Source organism: Perca fluviatilis, chromosome 9 (assembly GCF_010015445.1).
Source record: "Perca fluviatilis chromosome 9, GENO_Pfluv_1.0, whole genome shotgun sequence".
NCBI lineage: Eukaryota > Metazoa > Chordata > Actinopteri > Perciformes > Percidae > Perca > Perca fluviatilis.
The window spans coordinates 15413670-15432688 of NC_053120.1; the positions used below are offsets into that span (position 1 = coordinate 15413670).

At 39.7% G+C, this 19019-nt stretch overlaps 1 protein-coding gene across 1 annotated transcript in view; it reads right to left on the reverse strand.

The window, feature by feature from the left end:
* LOC120565484 (E3 ubiquitin-protein ligase rnf213-alpha-like) overlaps positions 1–19019 on the reverse strand; it is a 70014-nt gene that overhangs the window by 25782 nt on the left and 25213 nt on the right. The window contains 15 exon segments of the mRNA XM_039811308.1: positions 191–378; positions 1467–1670; positions 4629–4789; positions 4928–5052; positions 7286–7471; positions 7725–7860; positions 7986–8136; positions 9728–9777; positions 9865–9978; positions 12445–12566; positions 12679–12774; positions 13731–13864; positions 14344–17904; positions 18279–18434; positions 18586–18770. Coding sequence (XP_039667242.1) covers positions 191–378; positions 1467–1670; positions 4629–4789; positions 4928–5052; positions 7286–7471; positions 7725–7860; positions 7986–8136; positions 9728–9777; positions 9865–9978; positions 12445–12566; positions 12679–12774; positions 13731–13864; positions 14344–17904; positions 18279–18434; positions 18586–18770 — 5569 coding nt within the window.

The following is a 19019-nucleotide window of genomic DNA, read 5'->3' on the forward strand; positions in this document are numbered from 1 at the left end:
GAAGGTTAAGACTTGAGACTTGCTTGTGACTTGCATGTGTGACTTAGTCCCACCTCTGCAAAAAACCTTTCACACATTTGGGAAATTTAAAATTCCCAAATAACTGAATCTGCTTGTGACCAGACTGTGGGAGGGAACAAGAGCATCCAGACAACATTCATGACCACATTTCAGTGCATCAGTATCTTACCTGACATCATGGAGTCTTTCTTTGCACCGCTCTCCATATTGTTTGGTGTTATGTTGAGAGCAAATCAACTCCAAAGAGGCTTGAAGCCTCTTCACCTGCTTCAGCCATTGCTGGCATAGGGCATCAGTATCGAAATTAGCAGACTCCAGGCATTCAACACATGCCTTAGCTGCATGGACATCCAAAACCTACAGGACAGCAAAACAGTTTGGAAATGATTCAGTAATTTTGAAAAGCTCCTGTGAAAAAAAGCCCAATAATGTAAAAAACATCTTAATAAAAGCCTTTCAAATATGACAGAATTAAAGGGTTGTTAATATTAGATTTTTGGGTACAAAAAGCATTTACTGAAGGTCCTCTCTGGTCTGGGATTTTTTTATTAATACATTTCTGTGGCATTCTTACAACTCTAGTGAATTTTGGAAGCAAATCTACATTTTACCATATATTTTAGTGTTCTGTACCCAGCAGACCACCATATCAGACAATCATTTTTTATCTCTGTGACAACATACTTTGCATGATTTACTTTTTGGGGGTGTACAGTTGTAGTATAATGCATGAATTAGTCTTGAAATTATTCATTGACAAATGAAAGCATTAAATGCCTTAAAGTGGGATTTGGCAGGTGAGGGAACCCTAAGATTCCATTCTCAAATTTGAATTTAACACTACTACTTTAATAAAGTCTCTATCCACTACACAGCACTTGAAGCAAACTCACTTTTACGGCTAGTTCACCTGTCACTCTCGTTATTTACTTCTACCAAAACAGCCAGGAGTTGAGTTTTCTTTAAAACTAAATAATGACTGGTGTGATAACTGCATGCCAAACTCATCAGAGCACACAAGGCCAAATTGCCTCCTAAGTAAAAACATTGCAATGATGCTATTTTTAAACAGAGCCCAACTTAATCAGTTCACATAAAAACACACCCGGGCTACATTCAATTCAGCTAACTTCACAGAAAACAATGAGGGAAAAACAGCATCACTGATCTGTTTTAATTGAATACTCTCTGTCTACCTCAGCTAAAAACATTGAATCTGCAGCATGTTACTGTTTTGATCATTGAGCCTGTTTGTAACCATTAGGCTACCGGCAATGTGATCTTCACCTGTTCAACTGACTTTATCAGATAGTAGGAAACTGTCCTTATTTTTACAGAGATGTGAACTGACCACAGACTGGAATGGATGTTTGGTGTTATTTTTAAAAGAACGGGAAACACTGATGTATGAAACTGCCAATTAGATTTTTTTTTTTTACATTTACCATCTCTGGACTACGTCTAAGGTGGTTGTTTCTTCGCAAAGGAGAAACAACATCAGGCTGAAGAGATATCATCCGTGAGAGGTTCTGAAGACGACTTTGGTAGAAATGATAGGCAATGTGGACGTGAGGAAGAGAAAGCTCATCTTTATCTCTTTTTCGTGTCCGTACTTCATCAACACAGCTGGCCAGGGCCTGACACAAGAGCTGAGGAGTAAATGAATAAGGAGATTAATAATACAGTATTTGTTTTAACTACAGCAATGTGAAAGAGGATACACATTCACATAAGATTGAGTGAAGCATTAGAAAGGTTTGCCAAACTAATTTCTCCAATACACCCAAGTGTAGAAAAAGTAATGCTTGTTTATGCACAAATGTAGTTAAATTTCCTTAGTGTAGCATCAAACCACAAATGCAAAGTGCTATATTTTTTAAAACAAGCACCAGGTTAGAGTCACAGATTGCGTGGCATTTGTGTGAGTGGTTGCAAGTGTCACCTCTCTCCTAATTGCATATGCATTTAGGGGAGGTCCACACCAATAATTGAAGACATGTTGACAGAGGTTTATTTGTATTTCACCATGCAATTTGCTTCGATCAGTTTTAAGGGGAAAAATGTTCTGCCTCTGAAAAGCAGACGTTAAAGGACAATTCCGGCGCAAAATTAACCTAGGGGTTAATAACATATGTGTACTGAGTCGAATGTTCTCTGGGATATGTTTTCATGCTAATCGAATGTGTTTGTAGCTTGAAACAAGCTCCCGCAAACCGGTGATTAGCTAACGACGAGCGGTGCTAAACTATCTGTACACTTACAAAGTTCTCAATGCTTTGGTTTACATGTAGGGACCCTCATTATGCTACCGTTGAAGTGTGGTGCTATTTTGAGCCTTGTTAGTGGTGTAGAAATATCGATTTACCCTCTGCCCAACTACTAGCGCTACAAGCCAATGCTGCGTTCCAGACACAATTTTTAGCCCGTAAGTTACGACTTCAAGTCACGACTTGGTAGTGTTCCAGGCAAAGTCACGACAAACCCTTCTAGCTAGCGTTAGCATTAGCTAGCGGCAAAGAACTTCTAATATATCAAGAAGTGCCACTTCCGGCTTCTGAACTGGTTGCAGTTCCACCAGAGTTCCATATAGGGGGCGCTCACAGGCCAGTGCAGAATGAATGGGGCTCTATGGAGCTATACCCCTCAAAACCTCAGGATATAATTTTTTTTTCTAGTAATTTGAATGTTGCATTCGAAAGGGGAGGCTAAAAAAATACACACTGCTGTGTGTTAGATTTTTTTAAAGTCACTTTTTTGTTCTAAAAAGCCTTTTAAAATGTCAATGACGTCATACACATATACGGCCAGAGATACTGCTTTACGGCAAGCTCTGAGTCGCTTCCTTTGTTCTCTCGAGGCATCGACAACACAGCTAACAGGTTCGGCTCTCCCTGTCAATACATGTGCTAGAAAGAGGTTTGCTAATGTTTTAAAGACCACACCGAAATATTCACTCTGATATTCAGGCTCTGCTTCGGATGCCGTCAAGCGGGATCTCCGATCGTAATCACTCCTTCACTGACCAATCAGCATTCATTAGCAGAATGCTAGCGTGTTATGGGCTACAACGACTCACCCTGTAAGAAATCAAAAGGACATAAGTACTCGTTCATTCAACTTTCGACCTATAACCCATGTTGAACTTGCAAAAACTACAATCAAATCTGAGGTTTCTCAACGACAATCAGGCGAAAGAGACAAATTTAGCCGTCTAGCTCCATAGAGTCCCATTCATTTTGCACTGGACCGCGATCACCCCCAGTGGAACTGTGTTGGAACTGCAACCAAAATCCAGTACAATGGGGCTGAATAGGGAGTGGAATGGCTTTCCGTAGACCGGCTTTGCTAGCGGCTACCTACCGTTGACGTGAGCTAGCACTAGCTCATACTAGCGATTTCTAGTCTGCAACATATTTTGGGCTTCATTTAATAAAACATAACCTGTAGTAGTACACAATCGTATGTGTATTGTTTTGATTACAATGTGTGGAATTACTTTACGTTGCCTATTTATGTATATTTTTTTCTATTTCTCACTGTTAATCACCGGCGTATGTACAACATCAACAGGGGTCGCCATAGTTGTTTATGTGTGTGTGACGTCAAAACTGTAACTGGGAGTACAACGATCTGGTATGAGTTCATGAGTAGTATGTTACGGGTTTGACTGCCGTTCCAGGGCACTTTCTAAAATCATCTCAGCATAGACAATCATTTCTCTTTTTTATTGCACTATTTGCACATTAACACTTTACATTTCATATTTTATAATGTGTAAAAACAGTATTGATTGAGTGATTGATTTCTCAGTGAATGTAGTTAAGTTGATTCACAGAAGGTTTTTTTTTCAGCGGGCAGCAACCCATTGAACAACATACTTTTGCAAGAACATACACTATACACCATTTCCAAACTCCTTTCCTTCTCGATTAGCAATTTTGAGTGGGACAGAATTTCGAAGCACTTGGCAGCAATATCCAAATGTGTAAGACTTGGAGTAATACAACTGAAAATACTGCATAGAGCATGCATCACCCCCTCAAGACTAAAAAAATGGATCCAAGTTCAACCTTATCTGGATAACGCTGGCATGGTTGCAGGGTGGTGGGTACCATTGTGCACTCTTTATGGTCCTGTCCAGAAGTTACTGCCCTTTGGGATGGAGTCAGAGACACACTTTCCAAAGTCCTAAACATAAATGTACCCTTAGATCCAGCTACATGCTTGTTGGATATTGAAAAATGTAATCCCACACCTCCTCCCACCCTTGTATTTCATATGTTTGTTTGTCCGGTCACTAATTTGTAGGTATGTTGTTATGTATTTGTACTGTGTGTTTTCCTTTTCTGTTTGTTTTTCATGGAAAATCAATAAAGTAAATCAGAAGCTAAATACACGCAGATTGCGACCACAAATTCGATAAAACCATAATTGCACTGGGGTTTGGAGCAGTGGAATCTTAAATTTGATTGCTGTATTTGACCGCACTGGATTGAATTGTTGAATCAATATCAAATACAATATATACAGTAAAATGTTTTGAGGAAGTGACAGTAGTGGTATTGCAGCTAATGGATGCATTCATTGAGCACTTTATTCACCCTTACCTGCAATTCTTCATCTGATGTCCCTTTCATGGTCATGGAAACAAAATCCTGCAGGTACCTTTCAAAAAATTCTTTCTTCATTTTTTCATCCACATTTTTAGCCATGTAACTGCCAAGTGGAGTGTTCAAGAACAACTCTTGGAAATGACCAGGTGAATGTGCTGCAAAGAAAAGTTGAGAATGCCACTGATAAGTAAGGATTCAATATTTCAGTTACAAAGCTTGTGCTTTACTGTAAATATACAGCACAATTCAAGGACAGAAGGCATTTGGATATGTTACTTCTACAGTATATTTACTTTCGTGTCTGGATGTTTGCATCATGAGCCCATCCAGGAAGTCTTTGATCCACCAACTGAAGGGCATGTTACAGCGCATGGTGTTGCCACCTGTGCTATGGCTTTGTACCATTAAGACAGTAGAGCTGGAGAGGCAGGAGGCAAATGGTATGAATGTCATTTTGCAAGACAGAGGAATCACATTATTTATGTTCTAGCCAAAATAGTTTCTAGCTGGTGTTGTAATTCACTTGAATTTGGGTATTCGGTACTCGATCCCTGTAAGGTATCTACCGAAATAACCCAGTACCAAGTAGTGTCAAAACTTCTTCAATCAAGCAATACCTGCATTTGATCCCTTTTGTACGCAGATCTAAGACAAAAGACTATTTGTATACTTTTGCTCGCAGCTAATCACAGCTAATATTCTTCGATTTAATGTGACGTCATTGGGCCATTACCGTAGCAGCTATAATCCATACAGTCAGGGCCTGAAATTAACACCCGACCACGCGCCAAATGTGGATGAATTTTGCCATTGGAGGGTAAAACTGTCAATCTACCTGCCACCTTGGCAGCCATTGAGAATTGAGTTGTTGTTTTTTGCCATTGTTGTTCCTTCACATTTCAACCAAGTGTGGTAGTGCATTACTAAGGTGAAGAGGCCGGCTGAAACAAGCAACCAACAAAAAGATGAGGATGATTCAAAGAAAAGTAAAAGAAGACGTTTAAGTACCAAGTGGACAGTTTGCGACAACTGCAAGGTTCGTGAGGTGCTGATTTACGACAGCAGTACAGAACAAATGTAATGCTGTGACGGTCTTGTGTATGGCTCAGAGAAAGAGGTGGAGGAAGAGGAGTGTGTCTGCTCCTTTTTTGTGGACTCAGTTGAGCAGTCAGTATATGATAACTGTCTCTGACAGGGGAAATAATTAAATAAAAAGATAAAAAATATGTTTGATAAGAGTCATTAATTATATTTATTTCGTTTATAACTTGACAGTACTTAAATGTGTATTCTTAACAAGTTCAAGAACGATGCATGTGCATTTCCTGTATTTCAAACATTGGTGGTATAAAGCCTGTGTGAAATCCACCTGCCACGGTGGCTGGTGGCCAAAAAAGTTAACTTCAGTCCCTGCATACAGTCTGTGGTGTGGTAAAGTCCAGCATGGGGTATTTGACGGAGCTGGCAGTTCAGCATGTATTGTATTTGTGTATCATTTATTATTGTATCATTTGGATGGGGAGAAGGGGTGGTAGCATTTTACGCAATTGAATGCTTCCATACACATGATGGGTAGTGAACGAAGTAGAAAAAAAGGTAATAAACACGGTACTCTATTGGTATCGTCATCAGTGTTAGGAGTAACGGCGTTTAAGTATAACAGCGTTACTAACGGTTTTATTTTTTCACTAACGGAGTAATCTAATTAATTACTTTTCCCATTGTTGCCACGCCGTTATCGTTACTGAGAATTTAAAGTGGTGCCTTACTACAATTTGGTTGAATGAAGCGCGAGGTGTCAGGCTTTGGCTACACACCAGCTGCCTGGAAAGAGCAGGGGGTGGGGATGATGACACCGTTGCAGATGCGATGATGATTGGCTGGGTGGGCGGATGCCCTGCTCACCCTGTCTCACCGCACGCTCTGACTACCACTAAACACAAGACAGCGACAATGGCGACGAGCCAGGGAAATTCAAAGGTAGCGTTCTCGAACTGGAAGTACAGGCACTACTTCTCGCTCATTGAAATTAAAGGCATTGAATATTTATGTAACATGCACGCTATGCCCAGGTTAAAAGACTTTTATTTAATTTTTTTTATATGTTTTTATTTCTATGCATATCATATGGCAGGCTGCAATCTATTGAGTTCAAATAAATACCAAATGTTCTAAAATACTGTATAGTGTTTTTATTCCTCAATCATTTAATATAAACATATTTGACGTTAAAGATGTTATAGAACGTAATAGCGTTACATAAAAAATAACGTCACACTTACTTTGATGAGTAACTAATTACTTTTACAATATGGTAAATTTGTTACTAACTCAGTTACTTTTTGGGAGAAGTAATCTGTAACTGTAACTAATTACTTTTTTAAACCAACACTGATCGTCATCACTTTAAATGTACAGTATTGGTACTGGTATCGTAATTTCTTAAATGATACCCAGCCCTAGTTACAAGTCAAAATGCTTCTTTTTTTTTAACTATAGTACATGTACAACAAACTAAACCGACTAAAGCAACATCATGGTAGTATGTTGTCAACATTACCCTGAGCGTTCAGACCAAAGATGTAAATCAATCTCAAATGGATGCATTGTGCTTAATAGATACCATGATAAAACAACCAAAAGATACTCACTCGCTTTCCACCCTTACATAAGGTACATGGAGCATCTCTTTGCTCCCAAATATCTCAAGCCAAAGGTTTGTGATGTCATCACACTCATTCAGCAGGAGGTCCAAATTGCAATCTCGGTCAATGACTGAGACCAAGTTGGCTAGAAGTGGAGTGACAACTGCTTGGATTTTCCTCCACAGTGTGTGTCTGTGAAGAAAAAAAAATATATATATGACTTTCTTAAAATCATGCTGACATTTGCATTTCTATTGAAAAATTATAGTTGAGAAAGTGATAAACTGGCAGTGATAAACAGCTGAAGTTTGCAGTAGTGCATTTTACATCACAAGCAGTTTTGAAATAAGTGATGAATAAATTACATAGAAAGATTGTTTGCAAATATAGCAAAGAAAATGGTCACATAGACTGCTAAGGTAAGGGATGTAAAGGAGAGACCTACAGGAACGTTCCTCCCTCTTGAAGAGCGTTGAAATTAGACGCCTCTGTTAGAACCCAGCTTTTTGGATTGGGAATGTTGGCTTCATAGTCCTTTAACAGCGAGTGCAGACGCTGTCGCACAATGCTTGCAAACAGACCTTAAAAACAAAATTTATTTACATAAACTTTTTTTCAGTGTGATGCATTTCCACTGCACACAGAGTAGATGTGTATAACAATGGCCTGATATGAAAAGATGACCCAGAATGACTCATTTTCTAACCATGTGTCTGACTTCCATCCAGTAGTGTGAGCAGGTTCTCAACTCTCTCAGTGCTGAGTTCTCCATTGTCTGCTGCATCTCTGAGCATGCTCACTGCACTCTGCACACAGCTCCTCGTCAGATCTGTTGTATCAAACAAATCTTCCAAAACCTGCAAAAAAACAAAACAAATTAACAACAGCAGCCAAGGATCTGAAAAAGGAAAATGTCCTAAAAGGGAATCATCCAAAACAGTGCAGAGGTGAAATTGTGAAATCATGGTGAAGCCACAATTTCTATGCCAAATGATAAAAAATACTCTGTGACTACATGCTTCCCATTTCCAAGACTGAGTCAGTGTGCCTCCTCACAACGACTTCCAGAATTCAGAATATTTTAAAATTTAATTGAAAGCCATTCCTGGTTTGGTACTGAGTTAAATTACTGTTCACATTCCTGCACTGTATATCTTCTATATCACTCTTTGGGGACTGCTCGTTATTTATTTAAGGGGCCACCCGACCGGAGGAGTTTTGTTACCTTTAGCCAAAAAAGACATGAGCCTCCCCTCACCAATATAAAAGTTGCTACAACCCTCCAAAACTATTTTGAACAAACGTATGTATGATTCAAATGTTAAATTTATCAATATTTTCTGTACTGATTTGCAATTGGCAAAGATATTCAGATTCCCATTGCTATTTTTACAGCCATGACATACTGACTAAACCTCTGAATTCTCATCTGACGCATCACACTCCTCTGTTATGGTGTGGTGGCCATTTCAGTAGATTTACTCACTAACATTGTTTTGGAAACACAATAAGCATGGAAACTAAATGCACACTTCCTGCATTACTGCATTACTTCAAATACTAAGTTACTCATCAAGTAATCTAGTATTCACATGAAATAAAACAATAAAATATTGGGACCATTCAGCAAGGCACTCTGGGTAAAATTCAACACACAAACTGGTTGCTATGGACTCGTCACTAGGCTTCCTCCACTTCGCTGTTTAAACAAAGTGGAAATGTATAAAAGTCCAAATCTACACAAAACCCGCAATCAATTAGTAAGCTGTCATCAAATGTGGCATTTAACCTTTATTGCAACCTTGGCACGGTAAAATGTCCAGACTAACAACATTCATTTTCGTTTTTTTGCAGGTGCAATTGGCTCCCATCGTCAGCCAGGGAATACTTTTTTTTTAAACAATGCAATTATCTGTTTCAGCCACCAGGGGAGCAGTTCTCCCCCTGCCCCACAGCAAATTCATGGGTCAGACCAATCTGCTAGCGAATGAGTGCAGAGACTGAGGGATACATGGAAACATATGCACCAAACAAGCCACTTTGAAATTTTGCTGTTTCATGAATACAAAAGTTGGGTGACCCCCCGGACTGAAAAATGTTGGATGACCCTACCCTCAATAAAGAATAAAAAGACATGACGCTCCCCTATTTTCCTCCGGTGGTCCATTCCATAAATACCGAACGGTCCCTTGGCCCTATGTTTGATTCCCTTACTGTAGCTGACTAGCTCTGTTAAATTACTTGTTATGCTGGGTATATCTTGCATCACCAATTAAAAATAATACACAAGTAGATAACTAAAGTAAAAGAAAAATGTGGTAGTAAACTCTACATTTTGTTTATAGTCAACCATGAATCAGAGATTAGTAAATTGTATATTGGTTATGTTGCCTGATTGGTAATCAGGATTGTCCAGGTTTATAATTATAAAGTGGTAAATACACTTACATTGGAGTCATCATTCTGTGGCACACCAGTGCGGTCTTCTGTCTCCATGGCTTGAAAATAAAGAATTATAGGTGAATTTATATATTTACTTAAAATATATAACATTATTTAGAAAAATAAGATTTTAAATGAGGTACCTTCAGGTGGATCTTCAAAAAGTTCACTTATACACAGCTTTTTCAAGGAATGAACATCAGACACAAACTCTGTTGATCTTCTGAGATCATCAATGTGAACAGACCTCCATGGACCTGAAAAAGGAGTAAACAGTCAGAAATAAAATGATTACTTCACCCTTAAAAGAACCATTGGTATCAATTACTCACCAAGTTACATACTAAGTATTTACTTTGTTTTGGGATTCTCTGTTTATCATTGAGGCACTTAACAACAACACAACTCTTTTCTTCACAACACTTTGAGTAATTGATATACAAATGGTAATTTTACGGGTGAAGTATTCCTATAATAAAGACACAATATAAGTTTTAAAAGGGGCTGTATATCCATATTCAGCAAACTAATATAGCACCATGTTAAGTATGGTGTCCTGAGCAGTGTGTCATAATCTGAGCTTCTCTGTTCTTTGTTTTGATAGCCGGTCTGGCAGCATTATGCATGTTAGTGCAGTGACTATGAAAAAACTTAGATATTTCATGTATTAGGGATTGGTCTGTGAAAGCTGTGTGGCATCCCAGCCTGCTGTATTTTCAGTATTTCCAGTACAGCCCCTTTAAAAGGCCCCATTTTTATTACTCTTAATGTGTAATACTTTGCACTGCATTTTTGTGTATGAAAGAGGCTATATAGTGTTGCAGGAATGATGTATTTTTGTATGCCAACCCGGAAGTTAGCAACGGCCTGGTTTCCTCAACAAAAAGCCAATGGGATTTTTCCATTGGATTTTGGATTATTGCAGAAAAAGTGCTCTGTGACACACAAAAGTTCATGATACTTACACATTTTTATTCAGCAAGATAATCTTCACAAATGAGCCACTTCTATGATTTTTTTAAGCGTAAATGAAATCGCCAGAAATAAAAAGGCTAAACAAAATACACCACTGTTGCATGACTTCAACATCATCACCAGTAAGCTGATGTTTAAAGTTCCAATATGTAGACCCACTCTATCTGTTAAGTGTCTTGAGATAAGTCGTTATGATTTTATACTATAAATAAAAATGATTGAATTGATGGCAGGCCTCCGCTTCAGTTCTCTACCCTAACTAGCTTGGTTTGAGGGCGTGCCACACAAACAGCTAGGCGAACAACATCTGTTACAAAGTGAAGCAAAATGATGCGCGTTTGTCACGGAAGTAAAGGCTGGCCTACAGTAGAGATGTTTCGAGCAGTTCGTGAACACTGTATTTTGTGAGAGATAGTAACTCCTTTTTGGGTGGACTTTGGGCTTTTTCACTTTGTACACATATTACATGCACAAAAAACATATATAACAATACATGAAATGTATGTATGGAAAAAGCCAAAAAGCATAAAATGAGTATTTTAAACCAATCACGGCTGAGCACCGGACAGAGCCAGGGTGCCGCTGCAAAATAGCCTTGGGAAGGAACTTGTTTTGGTGAAAAGTTGTTTTAGCCGTGCAACAGAAAACTCAGATTGGACAGATAGTCTGGCTAGCTGTCTGGATTTACCCTGCAGAGCTCTGAAGAGCAGTCAACCATAGTCCTCGACCGGAGTTTAAAATTCCAACACAAAGAAAGTGTAAGGTAACGGACGTCCGGCCAAAAAGAGTGACATCTGGCGGAATTTCTGGTGCCAACGGAGCAATCCCAGAAGTGGAACGCCATGGATATAGACTAGGACTGCAGTAGTCTCGCTGTGCCAGACCTCCCTTCACAGCGCTGTGGGGGAGGGTCTGGCTAGTCCACACAGCATTCCGCGATGGGAGAAAAATGTGCTCTGGTTTATTGGTATTTCTTTAAACGAATCACAATCATCATGGGCGGCGCTAAGCTCCGCACGGAGCCACGGTGTCGCTGGAAAATAGCCTCGGGAACTTTAGATGCAAAGTATACATTCAAAAGTTGTGTTAATCATGCGAGAATTTACTCAGATTGGACAGATAGTTTAGCCAGCAGTCTGGATTGAAGTTTAAAAATCCTACTACACAAGGAAAGCGGAAGGAAACCGACATCTGACGAAAAGACAGGCATGTGGCGGAATTTCCAGCAGCACTGGAGCTATCCCAGAAGTGGAACATCATGGATATAGACTAGGACTGCAGTAACCATTTTAAACGCTAGCTGTCAGTATTACATATTGCACCTTTAATGTCCCAGACTACCTCTGTAGTCTCATTTAGCCACTTGTTAGCAACCACATTTTTTAAGACACGTACAAGCTTAAAAGCTCTTAGAGTATTTACTGATGTACTTTATGTCCTAGAACAAAGCTTGAACATATCTTAAGCTTGTGTTAACAACATACATTATTTCAGGCTTCTAGCCAACAAAAAAAACAACTCAAAAAACCCATTGACTTCAAGACCAATAAACTGGAAGTGCAAAAATGATAACTCATTTCCGGGTTGTAGAACTCATTCCTGCAGCACTCTAATACCATTACTATCGTTTTTGGTTTTGTTGTTGATGTTATGCTAATTAAACATATTATGACACTAATGAGTTGCTGACATGACACAGACCAATTTGCTACTCATTTTGCGTGTGCGTGTGTAACAGCAGGACTAACCGCCTTGAAAGCCATTATAGGAGGTCCCGCCCTCGATTCGAGGAAGTTTGGTGACAAAGTACACAAATGTCTTTGTGTTGTCAGTAGTAGCCCACTTGTTTATTTCGTTGATGCATGAATACCTGAGAAATCCATGTAATAAGCATAAGTAGAAGAAAAAAAGTAAACAAATGTGAGCAAATATATTAGACAAAGATCTACAAAAAAGTAATATGTGATGATCTTCAGACTCACTTGGCTGAGGAAAGAATATTCCTCCTGTGGGAGTCTTCAACATAGTCTGTTTGGATAATCAGCACTTTGTCTGCAAGTGTTGAGCCAAGAAATTCCCTAATACCAGGACATAGGCATGAATTACATTTGAATAGACAGAGTGATCACTTGTCATTTGCAGGCCCATATATCTACTCAACAAAATAAGCACAAGGGTGTGGGAAAAGCCTGTTCTTTAAGGCCTCTTTACAGTCGCCGTTCCCGATTTGACGTGCGTCAATGTGATGTCAAAATGACGTAGATCTCGCTGGCGCGCCAGGATTTAAAGTGCGCGACCAGAGGTCTTACACCACTCTATTTCTTTCAGCGGCACACGACAAAGCGGAAACAGGAAGCACGGACGAGTTCGAGGGCAAGCTTTCCGAGCAAGTGCGTCAATAGCAACTGCATTCTGACTGGTACCGGATGCCAGGAGTCAGGACTAGAATGACGGCAAGTCTCTTTTGTAAACTTACTGGGTAAAGATGAGTTCTGTGAATGAAAGGCTTGATCCGACGAAGTAGTCATCGAATCGTTGTGCAGACATTCTGAAGTATTCAAAGTGCTTCTCTTCATCTATCATCCTCATTTGTTTCACGAGGATATTGAACTCACCATATTTATGTCTGGCGTTATTCAAAAGATGAACATTCCACCTTCTTTTTCTTCGTTTCTTTGCAAGCAGGCTCAAAATCAGCTGTTCTTCTTCATCCATTGACTCCAATATCATCTTAGCCACTGTTGACATTGACGTCAAGGCTGCTGCCAGTTCTGCCATTGTTTAACTTTTTCTTTCTCTCCTAGTCCGTAGAAATAGCAAAGTCGGTAGCCTTTTCTCAGTTGCAACACCTCTGTTCAGGAGAAGACTGCAACTAGTGTCGCAACCACCACGCGCAAGTATAAATAGTTAAGGTGCTCCCATAATGTCACACTGTCGCGCGACAGGTCGGGAATGGCGAGTATACCACTCACTTTAGTGAGACTAAAATGAGCACCTAAGCAGATGTGACATGCTCTTTATTGTATTTACACACCTGATCTTCTTGAGGAAAGAGTACTCTGTGTCAAACTGTTGCAGTGATAGCAGCTTGATATCGTCAAGCTTTATCACATTCTGCAGTTGTTGAGTGTCTGCTGCAGTCAGTAGCCTGGAAAATGAATTGTTGACCTCTAAAAAAAACGCAACAAAAGTTATAAAACAATAACACGTTAAACTCGCTACTTACAACCGAAACACAAACACATACGTATACAGTACTCAACACTGTTACATGACATTAATCTGTGATTTACTATGCATACCACAAGTTAGGGGGTCAGCTGTTTCTAAAGCTCTACTGTAATACATGTTGAAATTTCAACAACCTTTTACCAATATGAAACAGGAACTATGCTGTGCTGTAAAACCTGAAATAACTTTATTTTTCTACTTGCACTTCACATGAGGATATTTATAGTTAAGCTTAAAACAATCTAAAGCTACATTGAAATTTTGAGTGTGTGTTGAGGGTAGTTAAACTGAGAATGAAAATGATGTAAATGGACCAGAAATGCAAGATATATTACCAATAGCTTTTTACTTTGCTACAACGTTTTGGGGTGGATGTTTTCTGTAACATTTGAAAGAGTAGTAAAAAAGAGATTTACCTCAGTGAAGATGAAATGGGACTGTTCCAACTGCTGTGTGTGATAGACAATGTAGTCTCCCAATGAACTGTGCATCTCCTCCTGAACATATTTTTTCATTAAATGTTCTCTTTCCTCATCAGGCAGTCTGGATTTGTCCAAACGGACAACGGAGTCTGGAGTGGCACAGTTGAGCAGAATGTCTTTGGCTTTTTTCAGAATGGTCTGAGCATCTGTTTCAAGACTTTGATTCTCTGTTACTTGCAGGAGCACAGAGGAGCATGTGTCTGAGTGGTAGCCGATGAAGATATCACTTGGATCGTATCGCTTTTCCGAGGGTTGACACCTCAAGGAGAGAAAATCATCGACCCACTTCTGTAGTTGTTTGGCAATGTCCTTCTGCTCATTTTTAAGAACAATGTTGATGTCAAGGTAGTGTTTCTCCAATCTGTTGATCAGTGGGATTGGAAACTGCTCGTAGACCACCTCTTTCTCTTCAATGACAATGAGCCTGAAGTTTTTGTGAACCCTGCATTTTACACGATGTGTTCCTAATCCAAGATCAACATACTTTTGACCCCCTAGGGTCACGTAGTATTGGTTGAGAGCATCATACAGACTTTCGTACAGATTCTGAAGGTTCAGAAGCACAACTGTCTGTCCGGTCTCCATGCAAACCTTGACACGGTTGATGTTCCTACAAATCTGCGTGTACTCCTGATCTTTTGGGAAACTAGACCCAAAGATGATCTCTGGATGGACTTTGTGATAGAAGAATATCTGTTGGAGAATCTGAAGAGCTGCATAGTTTGTTGTGAGGATCAAAAGGTAACGACTTTCTTCCACTTGGCAAGGTGGAAAGATGCTTTTCTCGACCAAATCAATGGCGGTGACGCTGGCCTTGGCAAAGTCATCTTTGAGTTCTTCGCTGAATATGCTCATCACATCCATGTTATCTTTTCCGCTGAAGTTTCTCAGGATTGCTTCAGTGATTTGATCTGTGGTGGGACTCTCATTACTGATTTTAGTAATTGAAAATATCATCTTTATCAGACTGTAGAAATCCCGCAGACCAAAAAAACCCCTGGCTTTTTTGCATACTCTCATATATGCTTTTGCCAAAGGGTTAAAAAGGTGTTTGATCTTTTTAAGAACTCTTTCTTCAGACGAGCATATCCCTTGAGCGCTTTTGCAAAGCTCCTCCTGGTCTGGATCTCCACGAGACACAAATATTCCACGATTCATTTTGGCAGGATCAAGTGCCCAGTTGGAAATTCCAATGAACCCAACCCTTTTATAAGGTTGTGGCTCATCATCGACACAGCCCTCTTCCAGTAATGGATGCAGTGTTTTCAGTGGCATTTTAGGGGAATCTTCAGCCAATCCAATCTCGTCAAGAACAACTACTGAGATGTATTCATCCAAGTTTTTGCTTTCCTGAAAGCGGGCACACTGTTTGAATGTGTTGATGATTCCTTCAGGGGTTGAATGAGGGCTGCACTGGAAAGACACCAGATGTATCTGCTTCAGCCTCTTGTAGAGTTCAGAATGTGATGCAGGGCCCTGCATTGCATCTGCAATTAGGGTTTTGGACAGTGATTTGGAGCTCCCTGGTTTCCCAACAATAAACAAGGGAATTCTTAGCTCAACACAAATCACCATCATGAAGAAGTTTTCTTTCAAAGCCTCATTTCTGGCTATTGTCTTACCCATGGGTACACCATTGAGTAGGAGGTCCTGCATAAGTTGGATTTCTCTCTGTATGTTGTATTCACCAGGAAGCAACTGGCTGATAGTTTTCTGATATTGCCTTTTGTCCTCCAAGCAGGACTGATAGCACACTCCAGTGGCCATCATCAGTGACCAGATTACTCTGTTACTAGCAGGTGAAAATGATTCTTTTCCCCTCAGATATGCCTCTTTAAGGAATTCTTTCAGTTCCAAAACAAAAGTGGGGTGATTTTTGTGGAACCACACAAACACGTGCATGCAACGTTCAACATCCCTCAAACTTACAAAGCTGCATTCATCTTTCTTCTCCCTCATGAACTTTTGTGATGACGACAACACCTGAGTTATAGTTTGAATATAATGCTTCTCAATCAAGTTGGCCTTAGCCTGTCTTTGCACTATTTGTTCGATGTACATTTCCTCTGTTGAGTCATTGAGCTGCCCAAAGTCCCAAACAAGAGGAATCATGCTGGGGGGTAACGCATGAACACGATACACAAGCTGGCGAAGAGGGATGGAGCCAAGTCTGTCGTCAGTCTCCTCAGCTCTGACCCGGTAGCCCAATCCAGAAGCCTCTAGCCTTTCAATCATCTTGTCTGTATGCTTCCTGTAAGGATTGCATGCAGCAACAATCTGTAGTCCTGACTGAGAGCTGAGTTGTTGTCCCTGAACAGAGTTATCACAAATTATCTCCTTGATGCTGCTGATGGCTTCTGTGGTGTTTGCCTCATCAAAGAAGAGAACTGAGTCAAATTCATGATTCTCTTTATTGGTCTTTGCAATAGTTTCTGCTTCCCTCACTTTTTCATATATCATTTCTGATGTTGTTCCTCCATGAACCTTGACCAGTTTCATGTTTTCTGCTGCTGCTCCACACCTTCTCAATTCACACATAAATTTTATGAGCCTCGTCTTACCACATCCTGTTTCACCCATTATGATGACTGGGATGCCACACCTAAATCTCATATGAATTGCCATCATTTTGAGAATATTATCTGTGGTCAGTTCGTATGTCTCATCAGGATCTGTTGGCCACTTGATGCCAAGCACACTGCACAAATGCTCAATCTTGTCAGCTCGAGGAAGCTGTTCAAAGTCCCTATTGAAAGGGACTCTCTGAAGTCTTAAGCCAGTGTACAGCTCACGAGTCATGATGTTTCTCTTTATCACTTCTCCTGTCAAGGGATTTATGGCATCAACCCCATTCTGGTCATTGAGCTCCAGGTGAAACCCAATAAAAGTCATGGACATGTGGTCATCATTAAAAAAGATGTATGGATGTGGCTCAGACTCCCACCTTTTTCTAATGAGGAATGGAGCTAAGTCTCTTTCATTAAGCCCACTGATGTCAATTTGTTGTCTCCCTGGGCTCTGGTCAGTGATGCATAGTGATGGGGTTGCAAAGTCTTTGGACATCAAGATCATGAACTCAACCACAAAGTTTTTAAACCCTTGAAGAGTGTCTCCAACAAACTCAAATTTGCAGAAGTCTGAATTCTCACAGTCTTTCAACTGAAGATTAAGAAACCAGACAAAGTTACGTAGCTCTGCCCATGATGGATCTATTATGCCACAGTAGATTAAGAGTATCTGAAGACATTTTGCGTGAGTCCCTTCAATGCCCATGTAAGTGAAGTTGTCAAGATTGTTATTGTTGTAAAAACGTGCGAGGTACTGGTATGGTCTTTGATAAGCTTCACTCCTGAAACATTCGTCATCCATTAGGGGGTCATCACTCTCCATGTCAGTGTTTTCCTCTCTCCTCATTTCTAAAGCCATAACCTCCTTTGGTGGACGACAAAACACCTTCGGGAAAACATCCAAGAATGCAAAGTTTTCCTTTCGACCCTAAAAAATAGACAAATAAATATATTCAAGTTTATAATCAATCAATCAAGCCTATCCTTGCATTCAAAGATCCTCAGAAAATGTCCCTAAAATGATATAACTAACTCTCCTAACTACTAATTTCAGTTACTGCAATTACCTCTGTACCCTATCTAGACAATCATCCTTGTCCTGCAGTCAACTGAAACAACATGCTAGGATTCTGACAGGATGTGATTGTATGTATCTACATTGCGTAGCACACAGGACAACTTTAGTTATTTGAGAATCTGTTATCAAAAAATGTCACTGAACAATAATGAAAGGAAACCAAGAGAATAGTGTGGCATGATTTCATAAGATGAACAATGCACAAACAGTAGATCTCAACTTACAGATCCAGGCGCATATCTGGCCTGATGATTTGTGGTTTCCAGTAACTCGATGATGTACAAGTGTTTGTGGCTGCAGCGCCACATCAGTCCATCTGAATCCATCAGGTACCGCAAGAAGAAAAGCTTGAATAGGAATTCATTCAAGCCTTTTTGTACCTGGATATAAACATTTGCATAATTAGAAAATGTCCTGTTATTGGATACATTACAATTTGACCATCTTAAGGATTCTCTGAGAACCACACTGTTAAAATTATGTTTTAACATATAACAGTTTCATTATCATGGTAATATAAATATTGCTTACCGATGATGTGACATCAAAGTGAAACACCTTGACATCTGTTTGTTTTGGTGCGTTATACAATGACTGGAGAACCTTGTGGTCATCAACCTCATGTTCAGTTAGTCGGATGCACTTCTTAAATGCAGTTTCTTGAGCAACACTTCCCTCCAGCTTTTCGTACAATCTTTGGACATACAATGACTTCCCTAAAATGGTGGAATAACCATATATCATTTGGCTGACTGAAATCATGTCATCAATAATAATTGAGTGGAATATGTTACAGATGTATGTCTAGGAAGAAATATTATTCCCAGAAAACAAAACCTGATCAGTTTGATTCTGCACCTTGTTTTCTATAATAAACACCATATAGCAGGTTTCAGTCAAAGGATAAACTTACTCATACATAACCCATTTTTTAAGGGGCACACCAAAAAATATCCCCATGGGTG